Here is a 21,258-nt window from a genome sequence, read left to right on the forward strand (position 1 = left end):
ATCCCGCCCTTCACCGCCAGCCGCGCTCAGCGGGGCCCTTTGCACCAGTCCCGCCCCACGGGGGGCGACGGGCCGGTCCCACGTGAAGCCTGCGAGCGACTCCCGCGGCCCGGGCACAGACACCGCGGCACGTGGGCTCCGCAACGCGGTCTCCAGGCCCCGGCAGCGGGCGGAGGAACCGCGCCGGGCCCGGCCGGGCAGGGGGCGGGGCCGCAGGAATGGCAATGGGCCCGGCCGGGCAGGGGGCGGGGCCGCAGGAATTGCAATAGGCCCGGCCGGGCCGTGCAGGGGGCGGGGCCGCCGCGGTCCCGCCCAGCCCGCACCGCTGACGTGGCGCTGCTCTGCCTTGCGCATGCGCGGGCGGCCCTTCCGGAGCGGAGCAGGATGGTGCTGCTGGAGAGCGAGCAGGTGCGGGGCCGCGGCCCGCCGGCAATGGGGGCCAGCACCGTGTGCCGCCGCGGAGCGAGCGAGGGAGCGAGCGAGCGAGGGAGCGAGCGAAGGAAGGAGGGAGGGAGAGAGAGAGAGGGCGGCCCGCAAAGCCGCGTGGAGATGCCGGGCCCGCGCCGGCCCCGGCGGCGTGGGAGCCGCTGCGGGGGAGGGGAGCGGAGCGGGCGTCGCCGTTCCCAGGGACTCTGTCTCGGCGGGGCAGAAGCGCCGGGGCCGCGGGAGATCCGGGGGCTCAGAGCTCGTCTTCGGAGTCAGAACCCCGGGCCGGGCCGCCCCCGGCTGGGACTTCGTGTCCTGCAGCTTCAGCGTGGGGAGAGCCGGGAGTTCGCCTTTCCTCGGTGCTGCCTCCCGCGGGTGGGAGAGAGCCCGGGCCCGGCCGGGGACAAGAGCTCGGAGCTCGTGTGGGGGCTCCCAGCCACGGACGCCTCTCTTTCTCTTGCAGTTCCTGACGGAGCTTACCAGGCTCTTCCAGAAGTGCAGGACTTCCGGGAGCGTTTTCATAACGCTGAAGAAATGTAAGTGTTGAGTCTCTTACTGGGTTAAAGGGGTGCTCCTGCAAGTCTGACTCTTATCACCAGATATTCTAAGCGATAAGAGTTGTAATCTGAAGATAAGAGCAGCTATAGGGACAAACCCGTCAGCAGGAGCACTGATTAGCACTATTACTATTAGTCTTACAACTGTTAGCTGTAGGACTAATAGTACTAGTAGCATCAGTACTAATAACCTTTGAGTGAGACTGTATTTCAAACTGCAGGACTTTCAAACTAGGACTTCTGGATTGTTAAACAGTAAGTGAAAATCGTTTGTTTTCTGTAAAAGGAGAATTCTGATGTTGTTTTTGTGTGTTCATGTTCTTCTGGTTCCTGGCTAGCTGGCACTATTGGAGAGGCCATGTCAGGAGGCAGCAGGGTGATGTGCATTTAAAGCATGCTGCTGCTCGAGCAGACAGGGCATATAGCACGTTGAGGAGAGGATTTACTTCATTTTTTCGGGTAGATATAATTTACAGAACAGATCTTTCTGGGTTTCTGGAGTAAGAGCAAATTGGCAGCAATATTAGTTCAGTTGGCCTGAAATTCCAAGGTGTTTTACAGGAATGCTCATGAGCAGTTTTTAATACCTCATATCAGAAGGTATCTGTTGATTTTAATGAAATAAGAATAAAAATTCTTTTTCAATACAGATGATGGTCGAACAAAACCAGTTCCACGCAAAGGCCACGTAGAAAGTTTTGAACCAGCAGACAATAAATGTCTCCTGAGAGCAACTGATGGAAAGAAGAAAATCAGCACAGTGGTAAGTGACAACTTTGAAGTTAGAAAGGCTAGTGGCTCTGTGTGTTTTTGATTTAATGCTCCATATTCTAAGTGAAACTTGAGAAAATGTTAACTGGTAGTTGAAAACCTGATGTGTGTTTACTTTGAATGGGGGATTGGGAAAGGCTTTAGCTGACTTTAGCTCCGTTCTGTGATATGACACAAGGAAAAACGTTACTTAAGAGAAATAGCTGAGCATGTGAGCTGCAGCATTTTTATGGCCCCACAAGTGAATCAAACCTTTCTTTGAATGCTTTTACACATTCTTCCCATGTGAAAACATGTGACTTAGGGATGAATGGCCTGTAGAGGCTTTTGTTAATCAAGGCATGTTTTCAGTTTTCTAAATCAGTGGAGTCCTATGACATACCAGTACAGCACATTGACCACTGAATATTATAAGTTGATCCAAATGCTGCTAAAAAGACCAGATGGTAGCTGGTGGGTAAACATGTACTGGTACTTGGTTGTAATAGAAGCCAGAGTTTTCGTGGTTAACCTCCAGTATTACTTTTGTAGGTGAGCTCAAAGGAAGTAAATAAATTCCAGATGGTAAGTTTTGTATGCCTTTTATCTTCCTTTTCTGTAAGTAGTAGAAGTGGTCTGTTGGAAGCACTGGGCAGCTCTGAACAGGTTGATTTCTTGCTGAACTGCCACAGAAACTAACTGAGACTACCCATTTATCTTAATCTGTTTTTAAAAAATCCTGTTTTATTTTATCTAATTTTGTATATTGGTTTAAACAACAGTATTTTCCTAGTGCAGGGTGGAAGAGCATGATTCTCTGGGAAAAGGCAGATAATTGGCTGTTTGTAATACATAAAATGTTACCTCTTGCATATTGTCATTTAAGCATTTGGGGTTCTTTTAAATGGTTCTAATTGTTCTTTCAGGCATATTCAAATTTGCTAAGAGCTAACATGGATGGCTTGAAGAAGAAAGACAAGAAAAGCAAGGCCAAGAAGAGTAAAGCAACACAGTGATGGGACAGTGTGCTACCATCACTATTATAGACTTGACCCTTGCTCAAAGCAAAGTCCATTTCTTTTTGAGTTACCACTTGTCTTTGGCTTTCCTTCCAGCAGGAGACTGGGATATGATCAGTACTTTTGTTTAAACTGAGAGCAGAGGTGCTTTCTGTGGGTTGTTGTATGGCAGGAGGATGTACAGCATTCTACTGGAATAGCTTTACGCTCAGCTGGTTTGTACTTACACTGCTGCTGTGTTCTCTGCGGTGTAAAACCTGTCTGGGGGTAGCACAGGGTGAAGAGAAATGCACCCTACCAGAAGCAAAACAAGACTGGAGCAGGAGCCTCAGTGACAGATGCCCAGTTTTATAGATGAGCCTCAGTAATTCCAGGGAAAGCAGGTGCCAACATATTATCAGGAACAGCTGCTTTCCTGTTTCTGTCTTAATCTGAGGGCCATGTCTACATGATGCAGTGCAGATATCCCCAAGGCAGCCAGCACAGTGCTCGAGTTCTTGCAGAGCTTTCACTCTATGCTGATCCAGCTGTTCTGACCTGGGCTCAGGGTGGCGGGAGGGTAGGATTCTGCATCATGCTCCCTTCAGACATAGCTAAAAATGGTCATGTCACCTAAACTTTTTTTTTTAAAAACATCATCCTTCAATATATTCAGGAATCTGAATTTTTCTTCTTTCATATGAACAGATGTATAAAGTAAAGATGTAATTGCTCCTATTAAAGATAATGAGAAATGGATTGGGTGTAATGGCTGATGTGACTTGTCATGGTGATTTGCTGGGAATGGCATAGTTGTCTATGTCTTTAGGATTGTCTGCTGCTTTGGACATTGCTGTTAGAACCTTCACAGTTCTCAGTTTTGTGGTTTGTCTTGCAAGTTACCCTTATGCATTTTAACTTTGTCACCTTCTTTGCTACAAGAAAGGGTAGAAAAAGTAGGTCGGTATTTATTAATGTAATGAGTCTGCAAATGGCAATCATTTGTGTTAGAGAAAGAGGTGCAAGTTGTTTAAACAAAAGGTACCAAGTGGGGAGGGAAGGTAAACACCAGTGTACTTCCAGAAATCCTTACCATTTCTGCATATTCCTCCTGTGTTTGATGTGAAATACAATACATAGTTTCTCAGCTTCATTCTTCCTGATAGGGTTGTGCTACAGTTTAGCTTCCATCATTACTATAACTTCAAACTTGATCTGACAACTCAGATAAAGAAAGTTAGTTCAAAACTCTGGTTGTGCCTCAAGCACATGCTGGTTACTTTTTATCTTTAAAGTCTTTAGTTTAGGTTCTGCAGGTCTAGAACAAGTGTTTTGTTTTATCAGGTCTTCATCTTGCAGAAGCTGCTGCTTGATTTAAATGCAACAGTACAGACAGGACAAGCACAGCCAGCCAGGCGTGTAACAACTCAGCCTGAAATCTACCATATTTTATACATAAATTAAAATAGTAGGTTAAAAAACACAACTAAAAACAACACACAAAAGGCTTGTAATGAGTATTTCAGTAAGGCTCAGCAGTTTTTATTACATAAAAACTCCTCTAAAATGTTTAAAACAATTTTTTAAAGGTAATTCATTCATAATTCTAGAACTGGCATTTCTTGTTGCCGTACTATTTTTGCATCAAAGACATTCTGAAACTAGTTTTTAAAAAAAGTTTTACATCTGTACAGCTGATTTGTGTAGCATAAGAGGCAAGAACTACATGGTAATACCCATCTGTGGCTCTAGTCAAGACTTGCTCCTTAATTGCCTATAAAACAACTACTTCCACATTTTGAAAGCATTGAGTTTTGTATTTGTTGTGGTTTAGGAATGTCATTCTCTAGTTTAGTGCTCCAGTTGAATCCATGTGCCACCCACTACCCCTTCCCCCTGCTGGTGGCTGGAGAGGAGAACTGGGAAGCACAGAAGGTAAAGAGCACAGGCTGAGGTAAGAATATCCTGGAAACAGCAATGAGATAAGAAAACAGTAACAGCAACAATACCAATGGCACAGAGTACAGGGAAGGTGAACGAGTCCACAGAAACAACACGACCCAACTGCTCCCTCTGCCACGCTGTGCCCACCTGGAATGGTGTGAGGTGGTACAGATCAACCTCTGGGTCCTGGCCATGTCTCCTAGCTACAGCAAACATTAACCTTGTCCTGGCCAGAACCAGGCCAATATCATACATGAAATGCAATTTGGACACAGAAAAAGGCACTAGTTGCCTGTCTTGCATTATTACAGCTTTTGGAAATTCCTTTTGACAAAAGGCTGTTGTCCATTTGTAGAAGCATCCCATAAATTATGCTTGAAGTACTAAAACAAAACCTTGTATTCATCTCGGTAACTGTACAGGATAAGTGCAGAAACCCTGCAGAGGGAAGGAGAAGAGAATTTTAGTATTTTGAAACTGCAGGTTTGAATGCTGAAATGCCTATGACAAATCCTCAGAATAAGATAGCTACAAAGATTTAGCAGAAAATCAGTAAGTTTTAGTTTGTTTGGCTGTGACTGCACTTTTCTCCTCATCCTCTTTCCACTGATCTTGCCTGTTCAGTTTTCACTCCAGTGATCTGAAGGCTTATGGCTAACTAGTGCTCAGGCCCCAGACGGCATACGAAGATAGTGAGGGAGTGTATTACATTCAAACCCAGCATTGCATGGAGTGTTATTTGGGTTCTGTTGCTCATAGCCTTGGAAGCCCCATGAAGAAAAAAAAATGCTTCACTTGATAATGTAGCTGTCTTAGTAAACAGCAAACCTGGAGCAATTTTGTATTTAAAAGTGGACATAGTAGATGTGTCCAGACTATCTGTATCAGCCTTGCCAGAATCCAAGAGGCAGATTATGAGGTGAACATAAACATTTTTATGCTTACAAAACAGAAATGGGCTTTACTGTTCATGTTGGGAGAGTATACTTTAGGTTTGCATGGACCTGGGCACTCTCCCACCTGTGCCTGACTGCCACGGTATTATTTCAAAGCAGGAGGAGTTAAATGTGTTCATGAGTTTTAGAAGACAAGCTGAGTCCCTCTCATCAGAAAAGAGGACTTTAATGTAGCAGTATAGATGTATATATTATACATTATAGATGTATATGTTTTACATACATGTATATTTACATATATAGGAGTATATGTACTATTTATAGCAGGATGCTGACTGTGTATAATTGTCTGCTATTCATTTTTATTAACAAAGTAAGTGAGATAAAAGTGGCAATATATTCTAGAGCTTCTTGAAAAGACTTAGAAAAATGAAAAATTTACATTTTATTAGTAAGTGAGGGTTAGTGACCAGTCCTATAGTTTTGAAGAACTATACACATTTCCTGAGTATTTCTTTTTGCCTCAGAGACAGGGGAAAGTAGAAGACAAGTTAGGAGCAGCTTATCTTCTAGTTTGAATACAGAAAAAATAGAAAATCTAGTTTATGTACCTGTAAGAGCTTAACAAATTTACCTCTTTTCCATTTTGAGACTGTAAATTTCATCACAAATGGCTTGTAAATATGAAGATCTCTGCTTGGGCCATCGTGACATCAGTTGTCTCACAGTAGCATCAAAGGCTTGTCTATCTCCATCAAGCTAAGAAAAAAAATTGACAAGGAACCATGCTAGTCTCATATTCTTTTCTGAAGGAAATACTTCTCCCAGTAGGATGCAGCCTTCTGAATACTGTGTAATGTCAATGCTCTTTAATTAAACAGCTTTCAAACATGATAAATGTCAACAACATGTGCAACTTTATTTTTTAAAGAAAATTAAGTTAATTTAGTGATCAGTTTCTTAACACATTTCAGCACAAGCAATGAAAAGGGCTGCGAGGGCTGTGTCAGCTTGGCAGTGCCGGAGAGAATACAGTAACTGTGATGTAATGGTGATCAAAAGTGAATGATGCAAGCTGATCACATGCGTATGTATTTAATTTTTTCTTTTAAGTAAAAGGTGATAAACTACCTCCATGGTTCATACAGACTGGATGAACAAAGTATTTTGAAAATGTTTTGAAATGTTTCACTGGGTTTTGGTTACCAGACAAGCACTGCTTCAGAGCAGCAGATAAAAGGTATGGAAGTAATAAACGCACTTCAAGTAGGATGCCATTCTTGAGTTTGGGTTTTTAAGGGGGTGGAAAGGCATCCATCTCTTTCTTAAGCTAGTGCTGTCATTGGAGAAAAGAAGAAAGCTTTGTCTTTGGTGTTGTCATCTTTCAAGCACCATTGACCAGCTCCTGAGTTGCTAAAGGTGTCAATATAATAAACATCCCTTTTATATCTTGGCTTCACTAAGGGATGTTTCAGCTACTATATGTGAAATAGTTGCCTCTATATTTTGGGTTCTTCTTCACTAAGGCCTTTGTTGAAACTGTTATTAATACTTACAGGTTTCTGAAAAAGAGCAGTTAAGATTTAATTTTAGATAACTATTCCTGGGGGAAAAAAACCTCAGAGCTTTGGATTAGGACTTCCTAATGTTGTCTTGGGTAACTTGGACATTTGACAAAAAGTTTTTCTCAGTCAAGCTTCCTGGGTAAAAAAATCTTTTTTAAACCTATTTCAATAATTAGGTTTAAGTTTTAAACCTAATTCAAACTTGAAAGACAACTCTAGAATGGGTGAATTTTACACTTCACTGGGAAAAGAATTTATCATCTATTGTGTTCAGTTAGAGTTCTAACAACATTACTTAATTGCTTACCTCTAATGATAAGAAGTGTATCACAGTTGCTTTTGGCAGATCAACCTGTAAAAATAGCAAGAAATCAATACCTAACCATTCTCTCTATCAGTTTGCCAACTAGAGATGAGCTATACTAAAGGGAGTCAGATTTTTTGATTTCCAGAGAAGCATTCATGCTGCTAAAACAGGGAACTTAGTTTAAAGTGATTAAAACCTTTTTAACTGTTCATGACAGATTCCATTAAGGAAAGTTGCACATAGGTGCAGACAAACTGGCAGTTATATTTCCTGAAAAGCATACACAATTTTAAAGTCCTTTGTGACATGGACAGTGAAGTCTAAAAGCTACATACAAACAAAAGCTATGTTTGCTTAAATGGAAGTGCAAATCTAGCCGGAACAAGTTATTACATCTACCACAATAGTTGGTGTAATTACAGCTTAAGAGCTTACAACTAAATGCTTGTTAAATTTTATTACATGCAGCTGTCCCATACACACACATTTGAGATACTTTTCAAGTATCAGAGAAACATGCTAGGGGTCTTACTTAACCTGAAGTTTGATTCATTTGGTTATCACTAAAGTGAGGCAATTAGCAGTAGTTTGTTCCAGATAGGAACGGCATCATCCACTGCAATTAAGAATTCAGAATTAGTTCAGGCTTCTGCCAAATACTTACTGCTAAAATCTCAATCTCACTTGTTTTTTGTTGCAGGCTAGAAATGAACGTCTGAAGTCTTGTTTGTACCTGGGAACAAAAGATGGGCAAAAATATACAGCTTGTGAGACACGGATTGGGAACACTGATTTCATATTGCATAGATGAGAACAAAACAGGTTGCTTCTAACAAGATGCAGAACTACATCATATTGAAACAAATATTTAATATAATTTTCAGCAAAAATTTCACAATATTCCTTGGTGAGCAGAGAGGAAGGAGACTGGAGCTGAGACACTTTTGACTCAATGGTACACACTTGACAATACTGGTTCTAAAGCAGACAGAACAACATGGATGCTTGCATAATTAGTGAAAACTGCCCTCTGTTTCTGGGTGTTAGATGACTTTCAAAGGAACGTGAGAACCTGTGACTGGATGCAGTGAATCACCTCCAGCTAAAAAGGAGGATGGCTTTTGAAAGCCAAACCAAAATAAGGGTCATGCCTTCTAACGCCTTTTATCAGAGCAAGCTAGTGGTCCTGCAAAGGTAGCACTTTATGAACGTAGTTGCAGGCTTGCATTATGTTGTCTTTTGTACCTTGGAAAAGTTGCTTTTACATATTCAAAGCCTGAAAACAGTAAGTGTAAGTTTGTTTAGCTCAGAGAGTAACATCCATTTCTTTATTTGGGTTCTGAGAACTATTAACTGGGGAGATTTTTTTGTTGCACATCCAAGTTTGGACAGAAAACGGGATAAGATGACAGTTCTGTTTTACCATGGACTCTAAATATCTTGAGGCTAATAATGCTAAACAAGAAAATTCTGACATTTGTTTCTAGCATCACTGAATGGTTTCTACATTACTATAGCATCATGTTTTAGGCCGGTTGTAGGGTTTTTTGTTATTGTTTTGGTTTGGGGTTTTTTGTGTGTTTTTAAAAATCCACATTTTTTCTTAGGCCTTTAGTTTGAGACAACTTAATGAAATAAAATGCATAAAGTACCTTTTACAAACATACTACATATTAAAAATATGATGACCTTGCACCTTTGTGCTGGTTTTGTCTGGGGCAGAGTTAGCTTTCTTCACAGTGCCTGTTATGGGGCTGTGTTTTTGATTTTTGCTTAACACAGGATTGATAACAGATGTTTTTGTTATTGCTGAGCAGGTAATCAGTTAATCACTGATAAAGATAAGTAAGAAAGCAATAGATGGTACAAGACTATTAGCCAGAGATGTAGGGATCAAACACTATTGTACTAAAGTTACAGGAATTTTCCATCATCTTCCCTGACTGCTGCATAGACTACTTCTTTTAAAACAATATAACTTGTTTGATAACAGAGCCAAGGCCTTTTCTGCTTTTTGTACAGCCACGCTGGTGGGGAGGCTGGGGGTGCATGGGAGGCTGGGAGATTACACAGCCAGGGAAGGTGACCCCAGCTGACCAAAGGGACATTCCAGACCATGTGACATCATGCTCAGTATATAAAGTTGGGGGGACATTTGGAGTGATGGTGTTTGTCTTCCCGTTCTCCACTACAGGTGATGGGGCCCTGCTCTCCTGCGGATGGCTGAACACCTGCCTGCCCATGGGCAAAACTGAATTCATTCCTTGTTTTGCTGTGCTGCTGTGCACAGCTTTTGCTTTCCCTATTAAACTGTCTTTGTCTCAATCCAGGGGTTTTCTGACTTTTACCTTTCTGATTCTCTCCCTAATCCCACTAATGGGGGAGTGAGTGAGCAGCTGTGTGGCGCTTGGCTGCTGGCTGGGGTTAAGCCACGACAACATTTAACACACTTCAGCATTTAGGGAGGAAAAGGAAAGGGATGATCCAGAACCACAGTTCCTAGAAAAGTAAGATTTCTAGTAAGCATGCACAATGATAGCTGAGCCATGATATCACAGATAATCCCTAAGACCCAGACTGTTAGAAAGGGTGGTCTTTGCCTTTCACCATTTATGTTGTTCCTAGTCTAATTTATGAATAAAGAACAAACATGATGAATTTGTTTAAGTTAGGTGATAATGAAGTATGAATTCTACCACTGCTTAACTTCTAAGGATCACTTCTGAATACTTATTTGATGTGTGTGTACCTGAATTTCTTGACGACGCCTGGCACTGGCAGACAATTTTTCAGGAGCTATAACACTAACGTTAGGCACTACAAGAGTTCCATGTGATTCAAACACACCTGAAATGCAAACACATCATTTTAGTTCATAGTATTTCTTTAAACAAGAAGTACCAAGAAACAGAAAATTCACAAATACTAATACGCTAAAATCATTGTAGTACAGGAATTAAAAAGCTGCTGAAAACCTCCAAAATCTGACAGGATATTGAGATGTGCACATAAATTCTCAAACGCTCACAACTTTGAAGGACTGATTATTAAGAGTAAGAAATTTGGTATTTTACATCACTGTTCCCTGAAACTAAGAAAAGGTTCCAAATGACTTGCATAATTTTACAAAGGAATGCAGTGCACCTAATATCAAAAAAAGAAAAGCCATTACAAGAACGAGGTGACTGTTAAATGCTCAGTCCTGTAGCAGAACTGACAAAATGAACAATAAACACCAGCTTCCCCAAATAACAAAAATTAAAATTTGAAATGGCTTATTTTGAAATCCACATTTCCACTTCTGGTGGTCACACACACACACAACCAACCCGCTGAGTTAAGCATGGCCTGTCTCCCTCCCTATTATACAAAAGTGTGTCTGTATGAAGTGTTTCTTGAAGAATCACCACCACCACACACTGTATCAGTGCTCAATAAAACAAGATGCAAAAATGCCAAACTTTAGCCACACAGTAAGCACTTAATATTATTCTTTAGGTCCAAACTTATCAGAATAAGGAATGCAAATCCACAGCTAGAAATGTAAAGGCATTTTCATTTGGTCTCAATACTCTAACAATCACAGATCAAGTTATTTTTCATCCAGATGACACCTAAATTTCTCCTCAGCTAGGAAAAATTGGTGAATTTTGGCTTCCCCAGCCTCTTGGATTACTGCATCAATGAATGCTTGTATGGAGAATATTCTGCCCATTGGTCTGAGCACTTAGTTTGGAGAAAAAGTGAGTTTTAAATCAGTTGGAACAATATCTGAGATTAGGAGGCAATGCCTCTAATCAGAGCTCTGCTTATAAAACATTTTCTTACTTTGCCTTTGGTACTATTCTCCTAAAAACAGTTTTTGAGCAGAAAGAGGAACAGTTAGTTTGTATGTTCTGTAACTAGATATTAAATACCTGAAATATTAGTAAATGATCCTTTTTGATTTGGTATTGAAAGATTATCTGCGGTTTCTCTAAAAATAAAGAAAGACAGTTAAGGAATTTACAATTATAAAGAAATACTGTAATAAGACAGTAGTTTCAGATTATCATAAATACTTAAACTTAATTCCAACAGATAAAGAAGTCTGCAGATATTCCCCAGCACACATTTATAATTCATGAAGCAATTTATTCAGAAACTGTCAAGGAACCATACAAAATTACATTTAAAAGTCAGGTCTAGAAGCAAGGCTCCCTATGGATACAAAAAATGTCCTCCCTATCATACAAGAGTGATTTATAGCCTAACACAAAAATATATTGTGAGAGTATTCTCTCTGAATTATTAATTTAATCTGCTTCTCACAGGTTTCTGTGACATAATACTAAAGTATAAAAGTCGTATTTATACTTAAGAGCACACATATTCAAAGAAGTCTTCAATAATTAGTTTGGATACCTTTACTTTCCACATTCAGAAATTCATTAAAAGAGAAATTTGCCAGGGCTATTAAAATCAGCTATTGCATTTCTCTGTTTAGTGGTACCATGCAAGGGTTTTTCTATTCTGTTTTCAGGATTTAGAAATAAGGTAACTTTTTGAAAAAATGATTTTCTTTTACAGCTTCTAGTAGATCTGTCACAAAGCACCTGAGGATCAGGTTAATTGCAAAATAAAATACTAAGATTGGCTGAGGCCAGAAAAAGGAGAATGAGAGGTGAATAGCAGGAGACATCAACTGCTTGTATAAACTACTGCTTGATTTCAGCATTTCTAAGCTTAATTATTTCCTTTATTGTTAAGCCTAGTCAGAAAAACTGGATGGCAAATCTGTTAAGATTCTGAATTCTACTTTGTGTGATTAATGCATGTCTATTCCTGCTGTCAATGCACACATACAAATATATCTGGATGCATGCGTTATTACAGACTTACAGCGAGCTATGTGTGACAGCTGTAGTGCTTGAGCAGTACATTTCTGTACTAACTACTCCTGTCATTTCGGTACTAACTTCCACTGGTGACAGTAAATAGTCATTTCAATGAAGCCAGGGTGAAGGGGTTTTCCCGTGTACCTCGAGTCTTTGCCAGGTGTTACATTCACTTGTGCCACCAGAGCACACAGAAGTGCAAGAGTTACACCTTCATTTCACCATACCAATACTGCCTCAGAATGAAAGGGATTTCCTGCTTTAATTCTTTGATTACACAGTACACAAATGTAATGGACTTCTGCTCAGTATCAGGAACTTGCAGGCAGCCAGACAAACAGTACTGCTGTTCTAGCAGCTTTGGGGTAACTGTGTGGCCTTTTAATTTATGAAACACTATGGATGTGTGAATGTAGCAGCAGCTAGAGAAATCAGTTTCTTTCTTAATCTCAGTACAATTCTATAACAAAACTTTTTGCTTTCTTTTCCCCTCAAAAGAAATTCAGCAATTTCTTTACCAAATAAAATTAAGGTTTAACTCAGCATATACCAACATATATTCACTTCTGATTTAGACTATCCACATTATTGACACACACAAGTTATGCTGCTTACCTACTGCATCTTTCGTCACCGATTTTCATTTTCAGTTTCTGGATCAGGTGATCTACTAAGTCAGACTCCAAAATCCTTTTCTCTGTCTGCCTGTCTTTCTCAAAGGATTTCACCTATGATGTAGTTCAATGGGTCTTAAGATTGTTGATTCTTAAAATGGCATACAAATAAACTTATCAAACTTAATGAAAACCAAACTGTTTCACCCATTAAAGGTGAAAGAGTCAAAGGTAGGAAGCTATTATCATTACCAATCAATCACTGTCAATTAAATATTTGATTAGATTTTTTTCTGCCAACCACTAATTTATTCTGCATTCTCAAAGCAAGCTTGGCTCCCTGCATCTAATGTGATAATTAAGTTCTAAAGAATGGTTTATAATTTTAAGTATCATATTATTAATATTTTTAGTTAAATAATTATATTAGAATAAGGCTTGCCTTTCAATTTGCAAGAGTTAACTCAAACGTTCAAAACTTAGGAATCTGCACCATCTTTATTGGCAAGAGGTTAATCAACAACAACACCATTCACCTCATTATCATCTCCTTTATTGGTTTTGCTTCAATAAAGCCATATTTAAAAGAACACTCTACAATAGACTTGTAGAGGACTTTGAAATATCACATTGTCGTCATCAAGGTTTACTTATTCTTGCAATTATTGTTGTTACAGTAACAGAGTGAATAAGAAAAATGTTTTAGAAAGGCACACTGGCTGTTCGTGCCATATGCTGTCAAACGGTTAGTATTTTTTTCAGTCAAAAAATGAATCTTTACTCAAAAAATAATGATCTTTTCTCTAATGATCCAGAACATTTTAAAACTTTCAACTTCAAAAAACCAAAGGTACCAGAACCACAGGTTGCAAGAGTACAGAAGAAGAACAGAGTACATTCATATTGTAACAAAGTCCAGTCTTTGCATCCTAATCTGAGTTTATAGAGGTGAAGAGTGTGGTTCTGACTGACTGTTGGAACTACACTGATTTTTTAAGATCTACATTTGAGTTGTATCTATTTTGTAACATGAAAAGAAACCAACTGCAAAGATTGTTGAGTCAACAAATTCATTTTGTAGATTTAAGGAAGTCAGAGACAAGCGAAACCTTTTTCCACGCTAAACCATCGATGGCACTGTCAAGCAATGTTTGCAATAGTTTTTGGACTTTCCTAGAGGGAGGGAGGTATGTGAATAAGTGTTTTACAGGGATAAAAAACGTTTAAAATGTTGAAATTGTTCAGAATAACATTTCTACGACTTAACAACCAAAACTGTATTTACCTCAACTCCACTTACTTAAATATAATGTATATTGTATTAATAATGACCTTAAAAAAAAAAAAAGTAGAACAGAGTACAAATCTGAAACACCATAAAGCATCCCCTGGTCCCGTGCTTACCTTCACATGACTTCCTTCTTTCTCTGACACCAGAGCCACATATGTAATCCCAGAGCACCTGCAGTATTCCTGCAGTTCTTCCTGGGACTAAAGTGAGAACATAAGAAGGGGAATGAGACATTAATTTGACAGCTTATAAAATAACCAATTAAGTAATCAATCAGTCTCCTGTCTTTAATAAAGCAACTTGATATACAACAGTCACACAGCTGCAGAGAGAGAAAAGCTTTATTAACAACTTGAGCAGATGAAACTTCATCATGCATGTATTTATCCACCCAAGGCTTGCTAAAATTGAAATCAAAGTCTATGCTTGGATAGAGAGAATGCCTAGGTCCTGCAGCCCAGGTTCCCACACAGAAGGGCTACCTATACCTAGAAGCGCAGAGTCTAAGTAACTGTAAAAATGTGCAGTGTAGCATCAGGCAGACAGACAGACACCACCCTGCTGCCTGCAGCTTTCAGTCCTGCATGGCTGGGGGTCTGCCACTAAAGCTGACTCCAGATGGCTTCCGGTAAAACCAAGGCTATGCTGACTCACTCTGCACTGGCTTGCAGGACAGCATTAGACAGAGGCAAGAACTATCCAAATGGTCATTCCTTATGGATCAAACAAACAAACAAAACAAACAACCCCAAACCAAGAAACTCCAGCCTAGGTGATCATAGGGAAAGTATATAATCTAGATTTTTTAGTCCCAAGGGACTGAAACTATTGGAAATGTTATGGCAAAAAATTTACAAAAAAGTCAGACAAACTGAATGAGCTCAAAACTTCCGGCCCTGCAGTACATGATGTGCAATGGGCAACTGCAGTCTCTCTCTTGTTAGTAACAAACTGGGACACTTGAAGGTGAAGCAGACTCATAATCCTTAAGTAAGTGCCACCACCTCTAAAAGAGACTTCAGTGTTGCCATGTAGCTCACTACATCCAGTGAAGCAGTGTTGGCTACAGCTCTGTTTGCTTTCAGCTGGACATAAACGGACACAGCTCAGCTTGCCACTCTCTGCTCCCCTCCTACTACACACCTCTTCAAGGACTACATGGGGAACCCATCTAGTAACTCAGTTTGCTACACTGTATTACTACCCAACAAATTACTATTTACTATAAACTACCCAACAGTAGAATAATGTCAATATCCCCTCTATACCTGTCTTTGGCCATCTGGCTATTTAAAAGTTGAGGCTACTGTTCTGTTCTTGATGTACCCCCTATTAAGTACTAAATTTATTAATAGGAGGGATCCTTCCTCACACTTTTAAATACTCTGGGAGAATGCTGCAAAGCCAGTGAGATTTTCTTGACATTACTGTACCTGAATAGCATCCTACATGCTCAGTATTATGAGTCTCCACCTACATAAAAACAGAAAAATACCCCAAAAAAGTATGGTTTCAGTCTGCACTAAATTGGAGAACAGTAATACACTGAACACGTGGAGATAAAAATTCTACCTGGGACCAGTCATACATTATTTCAGCTGGAATTCCTGCAGTCCAGAATTTCTGAACAATGTTGATAGCTCTACCCATTGACATCTGACCAACACTTACAACCAGCAGGTCACAGGAGCTGACAGAAACCTGAAGGGAAAGTAAAATCAAGGAGACAATATTAGTCACAAGGCCACCTTTCCCCCTCGTAAGGTAGCTAAAGTTACAAAGATGGACAAACATTCCAACATTTGCCAAAATGCATCAAGCTAAAAAGCAAAAAAGGGATTAGATCCACCTGTTTTGAGAGCTACAAGACACCTAAGTCTGTCTGAAAGTCACTGAAGCTCAATCTTCGATGCAAAGCATCTCCACAGCCTCAGCTTGCCAAGTATCACTGCCTACTCTGTTCCTTCCTTCCCACTCTCCTTGCCAATGTTAATTTATTCTTATAGAGAAAAGAGAATAAAATACACATTTCACAACTAAGTGAAGATGTGTGACACTGTACAAAGTGGTCAATATTCTTAAACTTCCTTTCCATCTCTATCTTCTGTACTTTGATAAAGGGAGAAGTAGTAGGGGAAAAATAACACTAAATATCTACAGTTGTACTCTTCCATCTGAAAGAATACACAGGCTGAGAAAAACATCCCATTAAATTAAAAATAAAATGGTATAAGCCTGAAGATCCTGTCTTCCCTTAATTCTCATTTAATAAATAGTTCTATGTAGAGAAACACAAAAGAAAACAGGTCATCTTGATGTCTGCCTTCTATTTCAGTACGGCATTATTTTGGAACACATCTGAACATCTCATTTTTTTTTCCATCTGTAGCTATAATTAGGTTATTGAACTGTCAGAAGTAAACAAATTCCCCACATCCCAACATAGACTTACAGAATCCTCCACACTGGAAACAGCAGCAGTTATTTTATCTATAGCTATGCTGACTCCAACAGCTGAAGGAACTGGTCCTACTGTCTGTGGCCCTCTAAACTGTGGAATCTCAAGACAAGAAAAAAACAGAATGGAAGACCAGTTAGTTATCTTGGCAAAATGGGTTAAAAAAACCATCAAAATCTACTAGAAGAGATAAGCACATACCAGATGATCATATCTGCCTCCTGCAGCAAGAATTTCAGGCACAGTTCTTTGTCTTCTTTTGATGTATGCTATAAACTGAAAGATAATACCATTGTGCTGCTGTATTTTGTAAACTAGTCCCAGATTTATAGAGATCTGTAAAATAAAAACGAATATGTGCAGATATATAATTAATTTCCTGTTAGCAGCATGGATTTAAAACATTATTTTCACATAAGGAAGATATATGGAAACATTCCTTATCTCCAAAAATTTAAAATACAGTGAAAAATAAGGAAAGTAAAGGTGATTTAATCCTACAGCATCTCACCTGTAGCACAAAACCCAAACAGCAAGCGTCAAGGAAGGTGAAGGCCTTCAGTAGTCATTACATTTTTGTATTTTTAAAATATTTACAGTTTGTTTCAAAATTTATTAAATCCCGTCTTTTATGCTCTAAGTAATGCCTTCAGTCTTGGTGGAGAAAGGAAAAAAGTCTGAGTGTCATTAGATAAGTTAAGCCAGAACCTTCTGACTAGAAGGTCTTATTTTTAAAATGCATCTTTAATAAAGAAAAAAGAAAAAAAAGGAAGAAGTTTCAATTCAGTATTATTTGCCATCAAGACACTTGCATGTGCTTTTTCTGCTGTAAAATATCTTTATTTCCTGGCATATTACAATGCACAGCAGCCCTGTAATTCCATTAATTTATTAGCAGAGCATTTTACAAACCTGAAGTTTTATTCCCAGCTGCTTTAATAGACTAATGATTTCCTCTAAATCCTTCATGCCATGCTTCAACAGCTGAGTGACACTTGGCTTTTGTTTTATCATTGTGTTTAGAAAGGGAAATACATTACTTGCTTCTCCCTTCTGCTCAATAAATTTATAGAGTCGACAAAGCTAAAAACAAAAAAATAAAATTATAAGCATACATAGCAACACCTACAACATTCATAATAGGTCCCATCTCAAAACAAGAAAAATATCTGACTTTCTAATTGTGGGAGTAAGACATTTGCCTTTTTTCTTGTTTTGGCTGTTTTTACCTAGTGGAGTTGAGGAAAAGAATAGGTAGACACAAGTCTCAGACAACCCAAAGTTACCTTCAACGCTATGCACATTCAACATTTGCAGAGAAGTTTTTTTCCAAGTTTCTCTCAGTTTTCTTTATTAAATACCTCTCCGCAGTATTCCATTTAGCCTTTATTAGTTTCCACATGTTTAAAGAACAAGCTGCAATACTGACTTTCAGAGAGAACAGAGAACAAAATCAGACCACTTGCAAAGAGACTGACCTGAACAGTACATGTAACAGGTTATTTTTCTTCCTCTGGTTGATTAAATTACAAAGAAAATAAAATATTAATGACTTATGGCAAATTACAGGGAAATTAGCACTGAATTAAGATCACTTACACTAGCTGATGTGAGAGAAAGATTACAGAACTTGGCTTCTACTTCTCTTTTAGTTAGCTTTTCAGTCTACAAGAAAAACAGATTAAAACAGTATTTGATTGTGTTTAATGCATTACTGCAATTCAAATTAATTTCACTTATATTCTGTGCTTATAAAGTATAAAAAACCTAACTGATATTAAAATACACTTTAAATTTAATTTTTAAATGTTTTTATTGACTAGCCTGTCAGTTCTTGATTAGACAGGTGAATAATTCTCTCATAAATACACATTCAAGAATCATCTTAAACCATTCCAATCCAGAAGTAATAAGAAAGTAATTAATCTACATTTACAGCTCAAAGCCAACCTTTTTATGTATCTGGAGTATACTCCTGGTTAGGCTGGCAATGGGCTGTTATTCATTTTTAGAGATAGTCCCACAAAATAGAATATTCTACAGAAATGATTACAGAGGACAGGTTAATAACTAATGCCTTACCACAGCATCATAGAGAATGATGTAGACTTGATTGAGTTTGTCCTCTGGTATCCCACAGTGCAGAAGTATAGCTTTCAGTAAGGCAGTGTGGTTCAGATAAATACTGTAATTTCTTTCCTAGCGAAGCATAAATAAAAAAAAGGAAGAAAGAATGAAAAAGCCAAGTTTTGCTTGAATTCTGTTTTCTTAAAAAAAAACCCAACCCCCACAAAACAAAGAGGCTTCCTAAACATTTAATAATAATAATAGTTCAAAATTAACTTCAAACCACTTCTTTCACTACCTTACCTTTCATCTCTAACTAAAGAATGGCAAGTCTTGTCCCATTCTACAGTAATCACTTGTCTGACAGAAGAAAGGCATTATTTCAATGGTACTACAAAGGATTCAGTTATTTCCTTTGCACATAAACCTATGCTTCATTTTAAGTTTACCTAGCAAACACATCTTTTATGACAGTGAGTGGTCTATAAGTGACTATAGAGTAAACATAAAAATAGTTCTGTACTGGTTAAAATTAAAGGAAGTATCATTTTACAACACATCAAACTAAATATTGAGTTAACTTAAAATTTTGGGTGGAAAAGAGAGGAAAGGGGCTGATTATAGAGAATCTACCTGTAGCACTGAAAACTCCTGAATGATTTCTGAAATTGCATAAATTGTTTCTGCTATAGGCAAAAAGCTATTTCCAGTAGATGTAATGATGTCAAATGCACATTCTAGGAGTTCTTTGGGATGACAGCGGTCTAACTTCCGAGGTCTGAAAACTCGCTCTATACAGTATCTAAAGGAAACATTGAACAATGAATCAGCCTCTTCAGAAGTCACTGTCAAAGTCAGTGCAAAGTATCACCCCTACATCTCTTACCTTTTCAAGTTTGATATGTTATTTCTAGCTACAAATCTTGCAAAAGGAATCTGAAAAACAAAATACATAAAAATTGTTGAAACCAAACAGTTGGTTTGACTGAGCTCTGCAACTAGAGATGAATTATACTGTGTAGTTACACTTGTACTCTCCCAAGTGTAATATAATGCCTAAAACACCTGACATAGCCAAGTAGTATTAATCTAATCATCCTGCTGCAAGTTTTAAATGAAAACATTATTTTCACCTATGTTAAAACAAACAAACAAACACTATTTCTTCAAAATGTGGTCAGGGCTCCAGCTGTCAAGAGGAGGAGTACAGAACTCAGGAGAACAAGAACAGACACTGAAAGATACACTACTTCAGCAGCCAAAATTCTACCACAGCACCCTCCAAACCCTCTGAAGCTTTGCCTGTGGAGATGATGCTACTTACTCTGAGGTCGTAAGGAAGCATTACCAGCATCCCACTGTGATCCATGAAATATGAAGCTTCATTATGTTCATATAGTTTCTTATTTCTGGGCATCAGCAGTGGAGTATGCAGCTTGATGGCTCCTGCACAAAACCAGAAAACACTATTATCTCTCATTTCAGAAGAACACCTGCTTTTTACAAGTTCATGAACACCCTTGCAGGGCATAATTATGTCAATCCATAAGTGAAAAAATTACATTAAATGTCCTTAATGGACTTTCCTCTTCCATATTTAAAGAAAGAATGTCAAATTTTGTTTTATGCCTATGCTGCATGCTTCTTGGGCTCAGCACGGAGGCCACAGAAGAGAGAACTGCCACTTCCACAGCCCAGCAGAATCCTTACCTTGCTCTCCCCCTCTTTAAACACCACCTTTCACAAAAGCAGGCATATGAAACATGAAAGATGAGAAATTCTGCAGTTATCAGTAGCAAGTACTGCTTTGGTCTAGAGACATTTCCATATAGAACAAATTTTGTTCAGACATGTTGCATCCTCTGTCTCAAAAACATACTAGAAGTGCTTGTGTTTCATTTTAAAGCCTTATGAATACCTTTTTTTCCTGGCTACATTTTGCAACCATCTATCTGCATGAATCCAATCTTCACTGAAACCTTAATATTAATAACACCACTTATTACTGAAAAATAGTTTCCTGTTTTAATAATTGATTGAGAATCACTAGAAAATTTATTTAAGCTTAACTCAATTAGATTTTAACTCAACATTAACTTTTAAATGAGAAAAAAAGTGCCCCAGATAGAAAGAAATTATTTTAGCCAGTACAGATGTCAGACACAATCTAATGGAAAGAAATAAATATCCAATCCTCATTTTTTTCCAAAAGTATGAAAACATTTCAGTCCCTAAAATTTCCCAAATCTGTCAAGCTTTAAGGAGCAGTAGAAAAGGTAAATCCATCCTCGACTTTGTATTTCGCAGCTTCTCACTCTTTTGTATTGCCAAATTTTGATCATGTTTAATCAGATTATGATTTACTTGGAAAATGCCAAGTTTCCATTTCAAAATTCAGTATTTTTATATAAAATAGTATCATGAACACCTGTAAGACAGGTGTTCACAATTTATAACATTCCAAGTGTGACAGTGGCTGCATAAATTTCCTTCTCAAAAAACAATTTT

General features: G+C 38.6%; 2 protein-coding genes across 2 annotated transcripts in view; one reads left to right on the forward strand and one right to left on the reverse strand.

Annotated features, from left to right (window-relative positions):
• Window positions 1-305: 305 nt before the first annotated feature.
• Window positions 306-3,490, forward strand: SRP14 (signal recognition particle 14). The gene is made up of 5 exons (XM_030949163.1): window positions 306-408; window positions 890-962; window positions 1,634-1,746; window positions 2,286-2,318; window positions 2,660-3,490. Exons 1-5 carry the CDS (start codon window positions 385-387, stop codon window positions 2,747-2,749), a joined length of 333 nt encoding a protein of 110 aa, XP_030805023.1. The 5' UTR covers window positions 306-384; the 3' UTR covers window positions 2,750-3,490.
• Window positions 3,491-4,039: 549 nt separating this feature from the next.
• EIF2AK4 (eukaryotic translation initiation factor 2 alpha kinase 4) overlaps window positions 4,040-21,258 on the reverse strand; it is a 38,782-nt gene continuing 21,563 nt past the window's right edge. The window contains exons 23-39 of the mRNA XM_030949162.1: window positions 20,075-20,196; window positions 19,637-19,686; window positions 19,384-19,552; window positions 18,766-18,882; window positions 18,283-18,348; window positions 17,596-17,766; window positions 16,885-17,019; window positions 16,678-16,785; window positions 15,798-15,926; window positions 14,339-14,425; window positions 12,936-13,048; window positions 11,361-11,419; window positions 10,193-10,290; window positions 8,108-8,176; window positions 7,444-7,488; window positions 6,206-6,330; window positions 4,040-5,113 (exon numbers count right to left, since the gene is read on the reverse strand). Coding sequence (XP_030805022.1) covers window positions 5,059-5,113; window positions 6,206-6,330; window positions 7,444-7,488; window positions 8,108-8,176; window positions 10,193-10,290; window positions 11,361-11,419; window positions 12,936-13,048; window positions 14,339-14,425; window positions 15,798-15,926; window positions 16,678-16,785; window positions 16,885-17,019; window positions 17,596-17,766; window positions 18,283-18,348; window positions 18,766-18,882; window positions 19,384-19,552; window positions 19,637-19,686; window positions 20,075-20,196 — 1,718 coding nt within the window. The 3' untranslated portion in view covers window positions 4,040-5,058. The remainder of the gene's footprint in view (window positions 5,114-6,205; window positions 6,331-7,443; window positions 7,489-8,107; window positions 8,177-10,192; window positions 10,291-11,360; window positions 11,420-12,935; window positions 13,049-14,338; window positions 14,426-15,797; window positions 15,927-16,677; window positions 16,786-16,884; window positions 17,020-17,595; window positions 17,767-18,282; window positions 18,349-18,765; window positions 18,883-19,383; window positions 19,553-19,636; window positions 19,687-20,074; window positions 20,197-21,258) is intronic.

This window comes from Camarhynchus parvulus, chromosome 5 (assembly GCF_901933205.1).
Source record: "Camarhynchus parvulus chromosome 5, STF_HiC, whole genome shotgun sequence".
NCBI lineage: Eukaryota > Metazoa > Chordata > Aves > Passeriformes > Thraupidae > Camarhynchus > Camarhynchus parvulus.